Here is a 19,917-nt window from a genome sequence, read left to right as displayed (position 1 = left end):
CGCCGCTGTATCATAGCATATTCAGTACACCGTTTTCCGTTACTCTTTGCTTACGTGGTGTGTTGGGGCGCCGGGGTTCGGAAGGGCGTTAGCGCTCCCCGCACCCTGCGCGCCCCTCTGGTAACCGTTGGTGTGCGGGAGGGGTGCGGGCGGCCTCGCCGCCCCGCCCCGCCCATCCATATACACAACTGCTGTGCATGTGCCTATGTTTATGGTATTTGAGTTGTTAGACTATCCGTAAGTCGCTATCCAATGGTTGCCACTAGCTCCCCTGATGGTTAGCCCCAAGTCCAGTGTGTACCAGTACAAACGCGCCTGGCCGGCGTCGGCACCGCCTGACGCCGGTCGGACCGGCGGCCGCCCCGCCCCACGCGCCCTCTGGCGTTCCTTCCCCTCACTGCGGACCGTACAGCCAGCCAGACCTCAGCGCTGCTACCTCAATAGGCGAGCCGAGCGCGCCGACCGCGCGGAGCACGCCTGCGCACTGTCAATTGCCGGTACCATGGCATGACGCTCGCAGAGGCGTCACGATCCTCCATGGCTCGAGTCGTGCATCTAATTCAAGAGGCCCAAAAGCAGGGGTGGTGGCGACCGCCGTCAATACGATTCGTGTGCGTACACCCTAGAAGTTGTGTAACCGTCTGTGTTTCTCTGTGGCGCTCTGGTTTCTGCCTGGACAAATAAATTATTACGGTTGATGTGGTCTTGGGACGTTGAACCAAGCATCGGGTTTGAAACCACGCATTTTGCGCATTTAACGTAATCGCTAAAGCGGCATTGTTGCAGGGAATGGGCGTGGGCGGGCATCGACTGGGCTTCTTTAGCATCGCACGGAGAGGGGGCATCATGTGGATGGCGCAACGATTCAAGTGCTGCATTCACGTGCTAGCCAGTGTGGGCCGCAATGACAGGTGCTACTGAACCATTCGAACACTCCATTAGGGACACGTTCTGAGGGGGGGGGGGGGGGGTACCGATACAATAGCACAACGCTCGCGGAGACGTCATGATCCTCCGTGGCCCATGGCGCATTCAGGAAGTGGAGGAGTCCACGGATTAATCTCAAGAAGTGGAGGAAAACGCAAGGGCTGGAGAAAAAAGACTTGCTTCATTGCCTACTCTCCGTGCGTCATACAGGTTCTCTGATAGCTTTCAAGGGAGTGTGTATGGGGGGGAGGGGATGAATGGGCACGGTCCACTGTTAGTACACCGTCCAGGCTCCCGCCTCTGACTCTGCGCCGGCACTAGTAATAGGAAGCGGTGCCGGCGTCGGCACCGCCTCCCAATAGCACGCTCCATCGGCGCCCGACGTCCGAACGGTACAGGTGAGCCTGGACTGACCCCTGCCTCGCGCGCCGGGGCCCCGCTCAGGAGACGAGGACAGCCGCCAGCCGGGCGCCTTCCAAATTGGAGGAGCGTTGAGCACAAGGTGTTCAGACATTAGCTGACCTCACGTAGTTACATGCGTTGCAAATGTTGGTCACGTGCCGGGACAGTGAGGCCGTTTGCATTCCGTGGTACAGGAGCACCCGGCCTGGGCGTCGAAACCTCTTCTCGTCGATCTCTTATTCACCGTCATAAGCTGAGTGGCATTTTCACAAAAGTGGAGAAACAAAACTTGCGGAGTGAAGTGGGTGGTGAGCACGCCTCATGCCGTTCGCTCCGCTCGTACGTTTGCCTGACACCAAACTGGGCGGATCGTTACCGTGTTATCCGCGTGCCGGCCCGCGCCTGGGCCCACCTAATCACTCTCCCGGCTAACGATGCCAGTTATCGTTCCTCACACCCGAGGTCGCTGCGTCACATCCCCGCCCAGGTGCTGGAGGCGGGTTGTCACGGCCCCGGCCGGAGTACGAAACGGACACATTCTGTTCGATCCGAGTGAGACAGTATCCCGCAGGAAAGTGCCCAGATTAAATACAGGTTCATGAATTTCCTCCATTGCTGATCCAATCCGTATTCACCTGGCACAGTAGGCCAAACCTTAGTGAACTATTGATAGGAAAACCTCCATGCTTAATGTAGTGTTAATTGACATATTAAAAATTTCACCGAATCAGGAGAAAGGTAAAAAAGTGGAAATTTGATTCATGCAAACAACGAAAATTAGTTCCAACAGCTGAATTGTTTTGCATATGATTATTATGACCACAGCTAAAAACTGGCTTATTAAAGGTTGAACTTCACACAAATGTCCAAATGATTTGAAAAATCTGAACCTATATCCAGGGGCATAGCTTCGAGCCCAATGATCAATGAGAGATGAACCGTTCAAATTTGACACCCCAAATTCGCCAACAAATGGGTCTCCGAATTTGATCCACTTTCCTTTCAAAGTTGGGGTGAGGTGGGGTGGGGATGGGGGTCTGTATCCAGGCAGGAGTGTAGTTTCCTATTTGGCCGGCATGTGACCGATCGATGGCCCAGGTAGGCCGCGGCCGGAGCATGGTGTCCTCCCGCTGGGGCATGACGGGACGTGACCGGTCGATGGCGCAGGTAGGTCACGGCCGGAGCGTGGTGTCCTCCCGCTGGAGCATGACGGGACGTGACCGGTCGATGGCCCAGGTAGGTCACGGCCGGAGCGTGGTGTCCTCCCGCTGGGGCATGACGGGACGTGACCGGCCGATGGCCCAAGAAGGTCGCGGCCGGAGCATGGTGTCCTCCGGCTACAGCCTTCAGCCTGCCACGGGGGCGACATCTCACACACGGGAGACGGCGCGGGGAAGCCATTTGGCCCTCACCTTCAGACGGGCTTCCTAAAGACAACAGCAATGCACGAAGCCAAGATCCTTTAGGCTATGTGCAACAGGTCCTTCGTTTCGGTGTATGCAACATTTGGATGGGGCTCCGTCATCAGCGCCCCTGCTTCCAATGTTCCGGCTGCCGCTGGACACTCTGGGACGTCACGTGACCATAGCGTCAGCACTGCAGACCCAGCCTACCGCGCTTGGCGTCCCTCCGCCCGTCTGTCAAACTCGGCAAAAACGCGTCCGGATGATCAGTACTGCTTTATTCTGGTTGTCCATCTGGGTCGACCTCGGTAGTCAGCCGGCAGCGACAGGCCACAGCGAGCGTTCATTGGAATGTACAGCTGAGAGGGCCACCAGGCCCACACAATACGTCATCAGACGGTGCCGAAATTATAAGGCTCGATAAATGTCGCCCAGAATGCTGCTGACAAATAAACAGGCGAAGACGCCTCAATATATGCATGCAAATATTCGTCACAGACATGTATATAAATCAATAGCTACACGCACACACGGATTTACACATTCATTTACATATATTCATATATCTATAGACGCCAGATCCGATGGATGGCCAGCAGGAGCAGGACCCTGTGCGACACGCGTCGATGGACGATACTAGCCTGCGGCCAAACGCTCTCTCTCTCTCTCTGAACGGGGATTGCTCTTCGCTGGTCAGAGATCAGGTGAGCGCAACTGTACAAGTTGTTGCCAATGTCCAAAGTCAGATGTGCGGTCCGGAACGAGACTTCCAACTCGGGACTGTGCCCCTAGGATGGGGTAAGGGGGAGGGGAGGAGGGAGGGATAAGGGGAGGGGAGTTTCAGCCAGCCAGTGCCGCGTTTGCAAGCTTCGCCGGTTGGCGTCAACCGCAAGGGCCACTCCGCCAATCAGCGCCGCCTGCTCTGCCGTCTCCGCCAATCAACGTCACCTGCTCTGCTGCCTCCATCAATCATCACCATTACCCGAGTCGCCTCCGTCAATCAGCGCGGTCAGACAGCGTCCTTGTCATGCTAGTCTACCAAATGGGGATGTAGTTGTCGATCTTAGCCTTGTGCTTCTGCGATACACACTCGGCGATCCAGACGATGTTCCGGCACTCCTGTTCCTTCAGCTTCAGGTACGAGTAGAAGGTGCCGTAGTGGAACTGCTGCAGGAACGCGTTGATGTTGAGGCGAACCTGCAAAACAGCGTTACGCACGCTCAGTGACTGGCAGCTGACACCGCGCCCGTACACCTGGCTAGAACGCCGCCTTTGTTCTCAATTCGTCAACCGCACTCACCCACCGCGCTTTCGCGGCAGGCGTCCGGGAGCTGGACTGGTGCGGCCCAGCCCACTGGCCGGTAGGTGTGGTGTGGCCAGCCGTCGGTCGGCCGGTGTGGCGGCGAGGGGCACAACTGTCCGTCATCGGGGTCTTTGAGGTGCAGCATGGCGAATTTTCGGTGGAATTCTACTCGGGGATCGAATTCGAATTCACGGATCAACGAGCGAGAGAACGCCTGGGTGCCTACGACTGGTCTTGCAACACAAGCAAATCATATAACAATGCCTTCTTTTGCCTTCCGTAGGAATCAGATAAGCCAGTGCTGACAGGATCGCAACATGTCAGTAGTGAACGGCGAGTGCACGATGGGACATTTCCTCCTCTCTCGAAAGTGTATCACGGCATTGAAGGTGGGGTGGACAGAGCTAGGGCCGTGCCCACCTCACGCTCGAAGAACTTGTCCTCCAGGGTCTTGTCGCCGGGGTTGTTGCCGGCCTCGTCGAACAGGGCTCGGTACTCCTGGAAGCAGTCGCAGGTAGAGGTAGTAAGGGGAAACCAAATCAGCGACCCCCGCTCCGCTGGCTGGTGCAGCAACGCTGGTGCAATTCTCCTGACACACCTCCGACAGCGTTGAAAACAGCGCTCGCAAAGGCCCAAAATCGACTGGACAAAAACCGCGCCGTCCCGATGGCTTTCACAGGCCGCTACCAGAGTACGTATTCACACACACAACTTCCTTAGTTCAGGTTATCCAATGGCTGCTGAGACCGACATCTAAGAAGCAAAACACCAACAGGCCGGCAGCTTTGCCGCCCCTGCACTGCACCGGCCGCCACGGCGGCAGGGCGGGGCCGCGCCGCGCCTCTCACGTACCCCGTAGTACTCGGCGACGGCCTTGACCTGCTCGTAGTCGTCGGCGCGGGCCAGGGCGGCGATGCCGTCCGGGTTGAGCTTGCCGCAGCGCGGGTACAGCTTGCTGCGGTCGTCCTTGCTCAGCTCGGTGCCGAACGAGTTGATGGTGATGATGATGGCGCGCCGGTCGGCCTCAAACTGCGACAGGAGGCGTGGCTCAGTGGGGGAGACATCTGGCGGCGACCAAGTGGCACAGAGGGCAGCACCGTGCGCGCGGGCCCGAAGCAGAGGGGCGGACCGGCCGCCGAGAGGTCAAGGTCAAGCAGAGCCCGTTCGCAGGGCTGGGTCTGCCATCACACCGTCAGAGAACCAGAGGGAGACAGACCCTGCGGTCTGTCACAAGAACTAAGTGCTGGGGCGGACCACAACGGCCGTGAAGGCTGTAGCACGCCCATTTTGGGAGCTGTCCTAAGCGACTGTGTAATGCACATCCAAATTCAAAACTATATTTTCTGTACACGTGACTAATTCGTCCGCAATGTGAACACATCCTGAAGCAATGTCAACCGCGTGAAAAATCGACAGCCAAATGTCACGAAAGACGTCGGACGAGGCTAACAAGCCGCACGTTTCGCCTCTGTCGTCACTCACGGCCAGGATCTCGCACATGACGTCGGCCGTCGTGCCACCGATGCCCTCGCAGAACTCGTAGAACGACTCCAGGTACGCCTTGTACAGCGTGTTACGGATGATCTCGATGTTCATCTCGTCCAGGTCCTGCTCAGAGATGCAGTCCACGAAAAAGGGCGCTGCCGGGGCGGCACGGCGTCAGGCAGTGGTGGTCGTGGCACAAGAACAAAGCTACGGAGGTGTGGGGCCATATGTCAATGATAATATGACAATGCAACTTGCCTCTATGAAAAGCGAGTGGTTTTCCTGTCGGTGTACGTACTACAAACCGTAAGCAGGTCAAGTCCGAGCGAATCGGCAGGTAAGTAAAGAAAGAAGAGAACTATATTAAGTGGTTAGAGCCATCAAGGCAAATCCAGACAGTCGGCTCCCCTCAACATCACATGGTGGACATCTGACCTTCACGCTCTGGCAAGGTTAAAATGCAACGATCATGAGTTATGCAGTATTCCCAAGCGCTCTCGCATCGTCACTTTTCGGACGCATGTAAGCACCGAAATGTGCACACAAAACGGTTCATGAAAAGGTATCCCTTTTGTCCCGCTACTGAGCACAATATTAAGCCACATTAAGCAGCCTGTGTACGTCATACTGCACGAAACATATCATACACCATGAAACCCACTCGGAGCGTTTTTCTTGACCCATGTCAACATTGATGCCCAGCGAGGCGCCTCCTGCCACTGCGTCCCAAGCACCGAGCATCTCGGCGCGTCTACCAGCCAGGAGTACCAGGTACGTGCCGAGGGGGGTGTCCATCAGTCAGGTGTACCTAGCACGCACTGAGCGGGGCGTCCACCAGTCAGGTGTACCTAGCACGTACCGAGCGGGGTGTCCACCAGCACGGCACTGTAAAGCTCCGCCGGCGTCGACGCCACGTGGATGGCCTCCATCTGCTCGAAGCTGCCCAGCGGGTGGCACTTGGGCAGCAGCTCGGACAGCGGCCGCTGGTGCAGCGTGCCCGTGATCAGCAGGATGATGTTGTCGATCATGTAGCCATATCTGCCGCACGCATTACGTGGCGTCATGAACGCCACCCAACTCTGTCCACACCAGCATACGTAACGGTGTTTTCTCCTGGACGCTAGATGTGAGGATATGAAAAGTCGCTTATTTTTAGACTGAACTCAACATAATTGTGTTTTTGCGCAATGAAAGCCTTGGCGCAAGGTGTAAAACACTAGCTTAACCATCACACGACCAAGGCTACACGGCTTTTAATCCACCAGCAGGCGGTGCAGCAGAGGGATTTTTGATCCCATCTCCCATCAGTCATCATCATTATCTCCCATCTTTGAATATGACACCAAAAAAGTGGCAAATATGTTGGATATGACACACCAGGCTATATATACCTCAACTGAGGAGACATCGCTTGAGGATGTTCAGTTGATTCTATTTTGATTGTTTGAGGGTGTTTAGTTGATTCTATTCTAGATTGACATTAACGAAATTAACACATGACATGCAAAAGTCAACTCTCTACTACTCCATGGCAATCCTGCCCTTTTCCACACCCGCTTAGCAGAGCACGATCAGGATCGATGTCTGCAAAAAGGAAACGCGGAGAACCAGAGCCTGAACCACTGGTAGCAAGATGAACGCTGAGCCCAGGAGGCTATGCGCCCTAATCCACAACAGTGACACGCAACTCACGTGATGTAATCGATAAAAGTCGACAGCGGCTCGACAGAGTGGTTGCGGATGTGTTCGATCTCCACCACCAGCTTGTCTCTCAGCCGGTCGTCGATGGTGGCCACAGACAGCGGGCCTGGCTCGTTGGCCAGGAAGTGGCCATAGTCTGTGCTTTGCAGGTGCAGCTTCAGGTCTGGCAACAAGAGTGTAAGCTGATGTTCCATGAAACTGTTGCATGGAATGAGCAGGAACTCTCCAGATCAAATATCATAGGAGTGGAAAGCTGAAAAGAATGGGGTTACAGGCAGGTGTGACTCTTGAGATCTGTGGTTTGCTGTGTGACATTACACCAGGCCTAACTCTCAAAGTTTTCTAATATGGGCATGTCATCCACCATCACCTTACCACCACTGTGCCCTGAGCATGGCTTGGCAATAGGAAGAATTGCTACTGATGATGATGCTTTAGCTTTGGGTGCACCAACTATGTTGGTCATATAACAGCCAAAAGAATGACTGCTACTGATATAACTACAGCCCTACCAAATCCTTCAAATTATTCATTTGGTATAAGACTAATGATGACTAACCTGACAATAAATCTAACTCTCAAAGTTTGTATACACTTCCCAAGCATTAACAGACCTTACAAGTAAGTCCCCTTACTTATTACACCTTTGCCAGCAGCCACAAGGACACACATCCCTACCTCCTCCAGCCTCAACAAGCTCACGTTACCAAGCATAACATGACAACTTACATGAAGATGTATCACAAGCATACCTACCATGTAAAGAACAAAATATGTAACATTGGATCAATTACAATGGGTTAGATATTTACTCTTTCATGACAACTGAAATCACCATGTCAGCAGCCACTCAGAACCCCTCAGTAAGCAACACATTTTTTATCACAGGGTATGCCTACATGTAGCTGCTAATATCTCCCCTATCTATCAACACACCTATCTGAAAGCACCATAATATCTATTGTTAAAGTGAAAGCTGTTTAAGAGGCAGCATGTAGTGTTGGCCCAGTGCAGGTTATACATATTTTTCCCTTATAAATGACATGACAAAGCTTGATGCTACAGCTGGTAAGACAGGATACAGACAAGGTCACATATATGACACATGACAAGACATGAGACAGACATGGTGACACCACCAGTCACTGCTTTTTCTAATGAGATGGTGCACTAAAGGCTTGATCATATCCTGTGCTTGCAGTGACAGCCTCTGCTTTTAGTGATCAGTCAATAGCTGCAATTACATATTCTGGCCATTTTGCAGCAATTGATATCCTAACAAGTACCAATTATACTGGATTAAGATCACTCTGCCTAAGTAACACTGAGCTAAGCACATTCCAAAACATATAGACCAGTTAGCTCCCAGCCATGCTGCATGCATAAAACAAATATGAACATATGTCTTGCCATGTGAAGAAAGCAAAAATATCTGGCAAAAGGGTTTCAAAACATCTGAAGCATATTTTAGCATGATTTACACCCTCAAAAATTGTACATGAACTTCTCACCCTGGCAACAATGTGTTAACACATTCTAAAGCATAATGCCCATCTAGCCCCCACCCAAGCTACATGTGTGAAACAAAAATGCACATGTTTCTTACCATGGGAGGAAGGCAAACATGTAGCATAAAGGTTTCACAACATTTAAAAGCATATTTTAGCATCATTTACACCTATGCCTGCATGCCACATTCCATGGCCTAGCCCTTCTCTCCTCCTGAGGCTTTGGATAGACTTCATCAAAAATCCCATTCTCCACCCATGAATAACATATCACTGGCCTCACAACAATACCACAGCCACGCTTGACAGTTACCACAGGGTTCACGTCTGTTTACAAATGCAGAAACCAATTGGCACACCATATAACACCACTGGGTACTTACATGGCACCCAATAAAAAGACAGAACATCATGCCACATAAGGATTGATTACTTATGTGCAAATCATCCACTCACCTTCTAAAGTTTCACACTGAACCAAATTTAGATAGTCATTGTTCTTTAGAATTCCATTCTTAAATCCACGGCACAGGCTTTCAAGGTAGCCATCATGAATGTTGAACATCCAGTCCTTCATCGTTCCGTTGTTTTTGTTAGGTCCAGGAACAGCTACTGAAACAAGGATGCTATTACGATCTGCAACAGCTTACACTTCGCATCTATAAACATATGTTCGGTTTTAACTCCAGTAACCGCACTGGCGAGCGACCACCTTCCATGACTACTAATGGCTGCAAAGATTACACCGAGCAGTGAAATACAACAGAGATAATATGTTTCCGCGCAGTACCTGCACGATCCCAATCGACCACAGCCACCTACAATCGCACACAGCCTAGTCCCGTGACCAAACTGTGACTCTGTAATGAAGTGAGGCAAAAGTGCCGCTGCTACTGAGTGTGGCGCAGAAAGGATCAATATTTCGCCTAGCTTTGACTACCCCATCAATCCATATTCGAGAATGGACCAGAGACTATTCCTATCTACAAGTTTTAATGAAAGTTTAAAAAAATAACGTTGTTTCTCTATCTTAAAAAGCCAATACACCTATTACACATTTAAAATGTGTATGATGAGCATGACAGAACCCAAGCTGTCGACAACACTGAGCCCAGATCTACGCCAATGGGATATATAAATTGGCGGAATATTCTATCAGCTGTTTGCATTCGCGTGACAGACGGACTAGTCACGTCTTTTCTGATTGGTCTCTAGAATGTCAAGTGCACCAATAGAAATATGTGTAACAGAAGGTATGTAACGTTATATATACGGCAAGCGCGCAACACCCATCCCCTTTCTTGAGCAGCAGCGGAGGTTGGCTCGCGTCGCATCCGGTGCTCGGTGGTGTTTTCACGTGGTCGCTGACTGCACGCAGTTTTTGAAGATGGCTGGTGACAAGCCCAACTACAAAGTCGGTAAGTCGTCGATTTGTGTTGCAATCTTAAGGTGCTCCTTAAGAAAATGTGATAATTCTGCCGGTAATCTGGAATTACTCGCTGCTGCTACGGATATAACAATGTATCACGACATGCCAATTTTTCGACCGACAACAGGCATACGAACCGATGGAGCCCGGCAACAGGAACACAACTACGACAACGCGAGAAACGCTTTGTAAGTGGTTAGCATTGGCTCTAGAAGGGTGCGGCAAGAAAAGTCGTCTCTCAAAGAACGTTTGGCCCTCCCTTTTTGAAGACCAGCTTACGCTTCCGCTATGTTGATACTACTGTGCAGCGCATTCTCCTGCAGCTTGTCCTGCGAATACGCTCGGTGGAATGCGAAAGGTGCTCTTAAATGCATTTATATATACATCACCAGCATGAAACGTAAGTGTTCCGCGATAAGATTACTGACATCGACTACTCTGCTTCCCTACGCCTGCGTCAGGATGTATTTGCAGAGCACGAAATTCGAAGGCATGGTCCATTTGAAAATGCATGGCATGGGATCGGTAAATCGACCGTCGGTGCGTCATTTCAACAAGCTTGAAATTAATCAAGATCCGACAGTAATACAAGGTTCCTCGGAGAAAACTCAGGAGAATGGAGGTATAGATGCGTTGATATTGGCAACTGCCTTTATCGAATCGAATTGTAGAAGTGATTTACTTCTGCTATTGAATTGGTTCACGTCTGCTATTCGTTTCGCGAAAGGCAGGTTGCCGAAATATCAACGCACCTATATCTCCATTCTCCAGGTTTTTCTCCAAGGAATAGGGATATTACTACTGTCTTGTCTATGTGAATAATGTTCCTCCCAAATGCACTTGATACTTACGGAATCCAGGTCTTTTGTCATTGTATAGATAGAACATAGTATTGAAAAATTGACGTCGTGACAACCGAACGGGCGTGGTGCTTATCATGGAAGGAACTTGACGGCATCCGTCAAAACTGGAAATATTATAGAAAGATGTCGGCATGATTTATAACCACAACTGAGCCAGAGATATGCCATAGATGAGGGGGGGGGGGGCTGGGATATCGGGCTGCGGCCCCTTGGCCAAAAGTCGTATGCCAGGTAAGAACTAAATGATTTTGCAGGACTTGAGTCCAATTCGCAGGAGCTAGGAGAAAATTTGACATTTTCCCCCTCCCCTTCCCCGCTCTTCCGAGGAAACTTGTGGTTACGTTCCTAATATTAAATGCCTTACGGTGTCCAGCACCTTCCCCCTTGCTACTCTTCAATTACGCTCGACAAATCAGGCCCCCATCCATGTGTGACGTAATTTGTGGGACGACCCATGATGCAATCTTCCCCTCAACCCCAAGCAGCGGGTGGTGACATCCCCATATGTCGTCTGTGACCCTTGGTTGTAGTTCCTCCAAAGCACAGTCTCGGAGGTCACTGCGAATTCGGGAATGTTTGTCTTCATCATTGTGCATTAGCGGTTTGGGGAGTGGCAGGGGGACCTGAGCCACGTGCAGCCTTATCAAGTTATACATGCTTTAATATGCACGCAAATAATTGTCGAAAAAAGGGTTCCCCACATAAGCACAGAGTGAATACACGCCCACGTAAAATGTTTGTTTTCGAGAAGCAGTTTTGTGGAAATTCCTTTTCTCAATGCGAAATCCCTCGTCTGCCCGTGGTCTGTGTATCAAGGGTATTGGTATAGGTAACTCGGAGATGATTCAGAGATTGGATTGCCCTTTTTACCCACGTCTCCAAAATGAGCGATCTTAGGATGGAACTAGGGAAAAGCTAACCATCCGTACCAGCCCGTAGCCAAAACTCACAACCAAGGGACAAGATGGTGTGTTGGAAGAATCAACATTGGGAAAATGAGGCGACCGAAAAGTTGCCCTCTATTGGATGGGTAGAACACTGGTATACGCTCCCGATGAGTTTGGTTATCAAAATTTGTTGAAAGAAGCTGTTAATGTAGTTATTCCGCAGTTTGTCCTCAATGAAGGCAAGTAATCAGCGGTGGTGCATTCATTTTTGCACTGTTTCAATCTTTATTTCTTGAAGTGATGACGCGACAGCCGCACGGCCCACGGTAAAATCGAAGTTTTCCAGTGCGGGCGTCCAAATTACTGCCTCCTGGCAAAAGACCGCGGACAGTGCTGCTCGGGACCACCATAGGAGGTGATTTGCGTGCATTTTGCATTATGTTCAGTCGATGCGCCTCAATCTGCCACCGAGCTGCTGGCACAAGCGTCTCCCGGACGCCAACAGTGTCTGCCGACAGTGGCTCCTTCCATCCAGGCGCCGGGACTGTCCGCCGGGTCAGTGACCTTGGCGTCGCCCCTGCGGCGGGGACTGCGCGGGCCGCGCGCCACGTGGACCCGGAGGTGGATGTGGAGTCCGGAGATGATACTGGCGATGACGGTGGCGGTGACGCTATAGGGGCGGGCGTTGTGTTCGATTGCAATGGAGTTGCTGTCTGTGCTGTGTATCAGCGCGTGGCGAACAATGCCATGTTTTCGTAAGGGCGTGTGTGGCCGCCTTGCCGCGCCGCTCGTTCGCATCGGTGACGGGCGTGCGCGGCACTGTTCCACGTGCGCCAGACCGGACTGCCTTTGTTGAGATATCGAAATATGATGACTCGTCGGCTCTAAACTTGGCTGTGGCGTGATCAGCTGCCTCAGGTGCGTCAGGGATGGATGAGATAAGCTGATATGAATATACTTCCAAGTAGTAGGATGCGAAAAGCACATCTTGCGACCAGTACTGGAACAAAAGCCAATCGTGACAAATTTGGAAGATATCCTCTTTGGCCCCTCCCCCAGGCCCTTGATTTGAAGTAAGAACTCGTGCTGTGATACGTTCCAGACTCCCTGGCGTGGCGTTTTCTGGCCAACATGAATGGTGGAGTGTATGTGAAGTGTTGAGTGTTGAGTGATTGTCACGGATCGAGTGTTACACTATATACACATTGGATAAATATCCGTATCCAGTGACGGCATTGTACACCAGCGGGGTGTTTGACACACGTGCCGGTGCCGAGGCGGCAAGAATTGCTTGGCGCCGTTGCGCAAGTCCAGTCAACTTTGTAACCATTGTCGGGGGAGGGTCTTGTCTGTCAACGCAACACCGCCTCAGGGCGTACCAGGTTCGCGTCCGGCGATCGAGTGCCAGGCTTTGCTTATGCTTGAGAATCGGTGAGCTCATGCGTGCGTCCTGTCACCGCCCCTCCCCTCCCCTCCCTCATTCAGGCGTTGACGTCCGCAGGGGCGTCGTCAGACTTTGACGCGGGGGAGAGTATGGAGAGGTGCTCAGTGGGAGGGGTGGGGGGCAAGATCGTTGTTTTTGGAGACCTATCCATAACCAAAATAGGGCGATCACTGCATCCTGGGGAAATATACCCTCCCTGCCCTATTCCCCGCCCTGGTTACCCGTTGCCGACGACCTTGAACGTCCGACTGCCCATGAAAAAACTCCCGTCTAGGTAATTATTTATGCTGCCCGTCTTCATCGCGACATGGCAAATGTCATGACCATCCAGACTCGCTGAGCTATCCGGTTTATTCTGGACTGCTCCGGACACCAGCAGCCTTGTTATTAAACACGGCTCTTGGATTGTTTACTTGACACTGGCTGGCACCGCCTCCATAAGCCTGCAAGAACTGACTGTGGTTCCAGATGGACATGCTGCGCTGGTAGTTCTCTAGTTGGGGCCGTCGATTAGTTGGAGCTTGAATCTTGATTGTAATGCTAAGACCAGGTTAAAACACATGACATACGCCCGCTGACTTAACCCCAACACGCAACACGTTGTAACGCTTCACGTGCTACATTGTATCCAAACGCCCAACATGTCTTTTTGCTAAGCAGTGCTGCCTCAATGACATTCGTGCGCTGACAACTGTTTACGAATGAGGCTGATCTTCTGATGCACGACGCCGTCGCCCTGATGCTCTTCCCTGACGGCGTCTCGAACTCCCCCGCAGCGGACATCAAGCTGGCCGAATGGGGCCGCAAGGAGATGATCATGGCCGAGAATGAGATGCCGGGGCTGATGGCGCTGCGCAAGAAGTACGGCCCGCTGAAGCCGCTGAAGGGCGCGCGCATCGCCGGCTGCCTGCACATGACCATCCAGACGGCCGTGCTGATCGAGACGCTTACCGAGCTCGGCGCCGAGGTGGGTGTGGTTTAGCTCGCCGCCGCCGCGCGGCGCCACCGGCGACTGACGCGCGCTGTAGACGACGCTGCGGGCATGGCCTCAACGCGGGCCCGGGTAACATTGTGCATTGGGGGATTGCAGGTCGAGGGCCTTTTCGAACTATTCGGGTAGAGTATTAACCTCATCTTCTCAAGCCTACATTCTTGGTGGAGTCAGTTGCTGTATCAGATAACATCACACCTCTTCACTGCTCACCGTTCAGCCGCACCCGTACGCCACCGCCCCATGTTTTCCGGTGCCGCCGTGCCGTTCCGACCACCTCGCTCCTGTGGATGTGACGTGCTGCTGGAACCGCTGACGCCACCGACCACCCTACAGGTCCAGTGGTCCAGCTGCAACATCTTCAGCACGCAGGACCACGCGGCCGCCGCCATTGCCGTCACCGGCGTGCCGGTGTACGCCTGGAAGGGCGAGACGGACGAGGAGTACGAGTGGTGTATCGTGCAGACGCTCGTCTTCAGGAACGGCCAGGTGGGCGGTGCGGCCGAGCCACGGGCGGACCCTGAGGGCTCGCCCTGCCCTCTGTCAGGGCGCTGGCGGGCGCCCTGATCTCTGTCCGGGAGCTGTCGGGCGCCCTGTGCTTTGTCCGGGCGCTGCTAGGCGCCCTGCCTTCTGTCCGGGCGCCGACGGTTTGTCTGGCGCTGTGTTAAAGCCGTGAATGTAGTCAGCTCTCGAATGCGTTTTGTAACAGCTTCATTTTTGGCTGTTATATCAGATGAAAATCGAGCTTTGTTTATGGTTCATGTCAGTCACCGTTGTGCTGTGCACGGCTGACCCTCATCAGCTGTATCTTGGCCAGGTTTGCTTTAGCCTTCCCAGTCACTTTCACGTGAGCGGCGCTCCCCGTCGGAGACGCGGCCGACTTAAACAACGCCACCGTTCTTGTATCTGCAGCCGCTGAACATGATCCTGGACGACGGCGGCGACCTGACCAACCTGGTGCACGAGAAGTACCCGGAGCTGCTGAAGGACATCAAGGGCGTCTCCGAGGAGACCACCACCGGCGTGCACAACCTCGTCAAGATGATGAAGGCCGGCAAGCTGAAGGTGCCGGCCATTAACGTCAACGACTCTGTCACCAAGGTGCGTCCGTTTCCCCGCCGGTGTCGCGGGCGGGGACGGGGGGCAGTGGGCGATGTATGGGGACCAAGTCCTCGTCTTTGGTGAGTGGGTGGGGTGGCGGGAGGGGGACTGGCCATTGCAGTAGAGCCTGAATTGTACTGTGCCCAGGTGGCGGATATACACGAGGCGCTGCTTACATTCTCCATGATTTTGGCTCTGTTACCTGGAGTCATATCAGGCGCCCGAAATTCCGGACGCCCGTTTTACATTTTGCCGACACTGACCGCTGATACAACACCCCTCTGACGCCCATGCTGAAGCCGTCTGACACCCGTGCTACACCCGCTTAACTCCGTGCTACACGCGTCTGACGCCTGTGCTTCACCCGTCTAACATCAGTGCCACACCCGTCTGAGGCACATACCACACCCGTCTGACGCCCGTCTGACGTCCGCCTGACCCCGTGCTACACTCGTCTGATCCCGGTGCCACACCCGTCTGACGCCCGTCTGACGCCCGCCTGACGCCCGCCTGACCCCGTGCAGTCCAAGTTCGACAACCTGTACGGCTGTCGCGAGTCGCTGACGGACGGCATCAAGCGTGCCACCGACGTCATGCTGGCGGGCAAGACGTGCGTCGTGGCCGGCTACGGCGACGTCGGCAAGGGCTCGGCCGGCTCGCTCAAGGCGTTCGGCTCGCGCGTCATCATCACCGAGGTGGACCCCATCAACGCCCTGCAGGCTGCCATGGAGGGCTACCAGGTGAGTGCCGGCAGTTGGAGCGGTGGGCGGTGGGGAAGGCGGGACTGGCACTGGTGGCGGTCACCAGTGGATGTGGGTGAGGGAAAGGGGAGTCGGTGGCCCGAGGGGAGGGGGCGGAAGTGGGGTGGATGGTGGGGAAGGTTACCGGACTGGGAAGGACGTGGCGTAGAGGGTGGAGTGCAACTCTGTCATGCCTGGTGATAAATACATGAGACATCGGGCCAACAAAGGGCCACAAGGCTCCATCGAGGCTGGCCTACCTCAGGTTCCGCACGCAGCCTCGAAACTAATCTTACCACCTGACCTGCCTGAACTTAGCTTAAATGAGATCTTCAGATGGATACAACTGGTTCAAACGATTTTTATAAATGTTACCTTGAGAGTGACTTCCTACGTCATTTGACAGTCCGTTCCAATGATTCACCACTCTTTGACGAAATTGCACATGCCTCTTTCATAGTTCTACTCATACCCTTTGCTTCATGTAGATCTATCTTGTCTAGCCCTTTCATAATCTTGAATACCTTTAACAGATCTTCCCTAAGTCTTCGATATTTCAGTGAATACAAGCCCAATACGCTAAGTCGTCAATCTCATGTATCATCCTAGTTGCCTTTCGCTGTACTCTTTCCAGCCTATCTCGATCTTTTTGGAAGCATGGGGACCAAGCTTGTACGCAATACTCTGGGCGTGGTCTGACATAATCTAAGTTCAACTTTTTGACAATATTCGTACTATTGTAATGGGAATTCCTGTTAAGAAGTCCAAGCATCCGAAGTGTTTTGCTCCTAGCAGCCCCACATTGGTTTTCAGCCTTGAATTACTGGAAATGATAACCTAAGTACTTTTCTTCCCAGCTCGGCTCTTACTCCTGGCCTCCTATTTTATAGTTACTGCCCTCACTACTATAACTACGTAAATACATCATTTGCCGTAATGAAATGGCACCTGCTGTAGAAAAGCCCAGTGCACTGGTTTCTCCAAGTCAAGTTGAATCAGGCCCTCTTGGTCCGTATTTTTGGACACCCCTACCAATTTCATATCATGGGCAGATTTAAGCACCTTGGTCTCTTATCCTATCCCCATAACATTCACCAAAATAATAAAAAGCAAAGAGTCCAACACCGACAGCTGTGGAACGCTACTCTCTACTAGCTCCCACTGAGATTTTGCACCATCGAGCATTAATCTTTAATCCATGAACTCCAGGTTTGTTAAACAGCACTTACCTGAAAGAAAACCATGCTGGCTGCTGTTAATGAGCCAGTGCGCATCAGAGCGTGACTGAGTGCGAGCGTGAATGAATTCCCCTAAGACCGTGCATACCTGAGGGGCCAGGCTGATGGGCCTGTAGTTTCTGACTCCTTTTGGTCCCTTTCTTAAATATCGACACTACGCTGGCATTGCGCTAGTCCTTGGGTACTTCTGAGAAACTCAATGACCTGTCAAATATAAACAAAAGAGGATAAGCTCAAGTACTAGCGCATTCAATCAGCTTTATCATATCTCTAGTCATGTCCGGCCGTCTTATCAACATTGAATTCCTTCAAGCTACATCGTCCTCCATTGCCAAATCTACAAGACCTGTCTCAGTCAGATTTTGTCTACTGCTAGGGAGGTCACTCAAGGTCTCCTTTGTGAAAACTGAAAAAAATCATGTGTGTGATGTGTATGACTGCCCTGTGTTCACTATTCCTTGGTTTTGTGCGGCGGCAGGTGACCACCATGGAAGAGGCGGTGGCTGCCGGCGCCACCATTTTCGTCACCACCACCGGCTGCAAGGACATCATCACCAGCGAGCACTTCATGAAGATGAAGAACGACTCGATCGTCTGCAACATCGGCCACTTCGACTGCGAGATCCAGAAGGCCTGGCTGGACCAGAACGCGGTGGAGAAGATCAACATCAAGCCCCAGGTAGCCCCTGAAGGCATGGATGCCATACGAGCGCGGGTAATGTGTCAGAGAGATGTTTTGGAAAATTGTATATGTCTATTTTAAGCCACGACGACGTGCTGCTTCAGTGGGTTCGCCCCCCTCCCCCCCCCCTCCCCCTTAGCCTAAATACACCATTCCATGCGCCAAGGCTGTGTCCATTTCGGGTATATTATGTGTAATGGCTATCTGGTTGCTCAGAAGCACATGTTTATGCTCTAAAAGGCCAAACCCTTCCGAGGCTGCATCTATTCATTGCCCTGTCGCTGCGCCTCAGCGTGGAGAGCTCATACGGAGCCTGCGGGGCTCCGCGTCTCGGCCAGGTTGTGACGCGTTAGCACACCGCCAACCAACACCGTGTCCGCCGCAGGTGGACCGCTACCGGCTCAGCAACGGCAACCACATCATCCTGCTGGCCGAGGGCCGGCTGGTGAACCTGGGCTGCGCCACCGGCCACCCGTCCTTCGTCATGTCCAACTCGTTCACCAACCAGACGCTGGCCCAGATCGAGCTGTGGACCAAGCCCGGCGCGTACTCGGTCGGCGTGCACTTCCTGCCCAAGAAGGTGAGCTGGGCCGCCGGCCGCCGCGGCTCGGCCGGAACGGTGCTGCCCTCTGCCCGGCCCGGGTCCGACCGGCTGTTGAGCGGTGCTTTGTAGCGCTCAGTCTTGGGTCGGTCTTCACCTTTTTGTGCTCTTGGGGTGTCACGTGCGCACCATGGTGATATGTAGGCAGGCATTAGTGCTGCACCTGTTGCACCCTGAGTTTTTTTTCCGTCATGCGTTGTAGTGGTGATAACCTTTTCCTGTAGGCACGGACGTGCTGTAAGGGAGAGGAGAGGAGCTCTCACCATGCCCTCCATCGTGGTTAGGAATATCGCTTCTGACGCCTCTGTTCCGCCGGCAGCTGGATGAGGAGGTGGCCGCTCTCCACCTGGAGCACCTGGGAGTTAAGCTGACCAAGCTGAGAAAGGACCAGGCAGATTACCTGGGCCTGCCCGCGGACGGGCCCTACAAGCCGGACCACTACCGCTACTAGTCGCGGTGTTGTCACCGATCACCCACGAGGCGGCGCCACCGTCGCTCCGCCAGGTGGCGCTTCCTAAGTCTCAACATTTGTGATCGCTGTTTCTCGCCACTTTCTTTTGATGGGCATTGGGTGTTAGCGTCTGCTGTCACTGCCGCCAGATGTGTTGGGGAAGCAGTGCTATTTTTAACCGGCTGTGCGCCGCACGCGGGCATCGACGGAGTCTCGGGCATTTCCAGGACTATCACTGGGTCCATTGCTGCCATTGGCACTGGTGTTGTGTGGCCTCGTTCTGCCTGCAATATACGTTAACAGGGACACCGACTGCGGCTGTAGTTGCCACATCTGAGCCGCAGCGAGTGTGCTGTATCCTTCCTGAGACACAGACGCGTGACAGCTGCGTGGATTATCCCCCCCCCCCCCCCCCCCCACCCAGCTGATTTCAGTAAACGCAGTTACTGTTCATGTCTCCAGAGGTCATGTCGGTTATGACATCCCGATTTTAAAACATGCGCATCGCCGTTATGCCTGTAGTCATTCATAGGCGAGTGGACCACCCGAAGGCACTAGAGAGTAAGGAGAAGGTAAAGATCGCATGCATAGGGCACCTACACTGCTGAGAGGGTCTGGCGCCTTTACCTTCCTGATTTACCATTCTGCGAAAGGTTAGCTAACGATGAAGCTAACGCGGATTTAGCTATGCGCTGAGCACAGATCCGCCGGCTATGAAGACGAGTGTAGACATTAGCAAAAGGCGGAATCATGCAGCTGGC

General features: G+C 53.0%; 2 protein-coding genes across 3 annotated transcripts; one reads left to right on the top strand and one right to left on the bottom strand.

The window, feature by feature from the left end:
- Positions 1 to 2,993: 2,993 nt before the first annotated feature.
- On the bottom strand, positions 2,994 to 9,600 carry VhaAC39-1 (V-type proton ATPase subunit VhaAC39-1). 2 transcript variants are annotated; one of them, XM_037219826.1, is made up of 8 exons: positions 9,520 to 9,600; positions 9,186 to 9,341; positions 7,213 to 7,384; positions 6,380 to 6,558; positions 5,518 to 5,675; positions 4,888 to 5,064; positions 4,456 to 4,533; positions 2,994 to 3,929 (listed from the first exon to the last, which is right to left on the bottom strand). In XM_037219826.1, exons 2-8 carry the CDS (start codon positions 9,304 to 9,306, stop codon positions 3,768 to 3,770), a joined length of 1,047 nt encoding a protein of 348 aa, XP_037075721.1. In that variant the 5' UTR covers positions 9,307 to 9,341; positions 9,520 to 9,600; the 3' UTR covers positions 2,994 to 3,767. The 2 variants fall into 2 exon arrangements, with proteins under 2 accessions (XP_037075721.1, XP_037075722.1); XM_037219827.1 differs by having other exon boundaries at positions 9,186 to 9,338.
- A 437-nt stretch (positions 9,601 to 10,037) lies between these two features.
- Positions 10,038 to 19,465, top strand: Ahcy (adenosylhomocysteinase). The gene is made up of 8 exons (XM_037219657.1): positions 10,038 to 10,147; positions 14,129 to 14,319; positions 14,680 to 14,832; positions 15,256 to 15,444; positions 15,969 to 16,184; positions 17,901 to 18,101; positions 18,490 to 18,684; positions 19,025 to 19,465. Exons 1-8 carry the CDS (start codon positions 10,117 to 10,119, stop codon positions 19,154 to 19,156), a joined length of 1,308 nt encoding a protein of 435 aa, XP_037075552.1. The 5' UTR covers positions 10,038 to 10,116; the 3' UTR covers positions 19,157 to 19,465.
- Positions 19,466 to 19,917: the final 452 nt, after the last annotated feature.

The sequence above is a fragment of the Pollicipes pollicipes genome, unplaced genomic scaffold, assembly GCF_011947565.3.
Source record: "Pollicipes pollicipes isolate AB1234 unplaced genomic scaffold, Ppol_2.1 Scaffold_4295;HRSCAF=5057_pilon_pilon_pilon, whole genome shotgun sequence".
In the NCBI taxonomy this organism is placed as follows: Eukaryota; Metazoa; Arthropoda; class Thecostraca; order Pollicipedomorpha; family Pollicipedidae; genus Pollicipes; species Pollicipes pollicipes.
Note: the sequence above shows the minus strand (reverse complement) of the source record. Positions and strands in the feature narration are given on the sequence as shown.

What these genes read in the sequence shown, in the direction of transcription:
- Ahcy (XM_037219657.1), top strand. Translation starts at nt 10,117, where the DNA reads ATGGCTGGTGACAAGCCCAACTACAAAGTCG. An exon ending in CAAGCCCAACTACAAAGTCG is followed by an intron (nt 10,148 to 14,128) that starts GTAAGTCGTCGA and finishes ACTCCCCCGCAG; the next exon opens with CGGACATCAAGCTGGCCGAA. An exon ending in TTACCGAGCTCGGCGCCGAG is followed by an intron (nt 14,320 to 14,679) that starts GTGGGTGTGGTT and finishes ACCACCCTACAG; the next exon opens with GTCCAGTGGTCCAGCTGCAA.
- VhaAC39-1 (XM_037219826.1), bottom strand. Translation starts at nt 9,306, where the DNA reads ATGAAGGACTGGATGTTCAACATTCATGATGGCTACCTTGAAAGCCTG. An exon ending in ACTTTTATCGATTACATCAC is followed by an intron (nt 6,559 to 7,212) that starts GTGAGTTGCGTG and finishes TGCGTGCGGCAG; the next exon opens with ATATGGCTACATGATCGACA. An exon ending in CCGTCGCCGAGTACTACGGG is followed by an intron (nt 4,534 to 4,887) that starts GTACGTGAGAGG and finishes GACTGCTTCCAG; the next exon opens with GAGTACCGAGCCCTGTTCGA.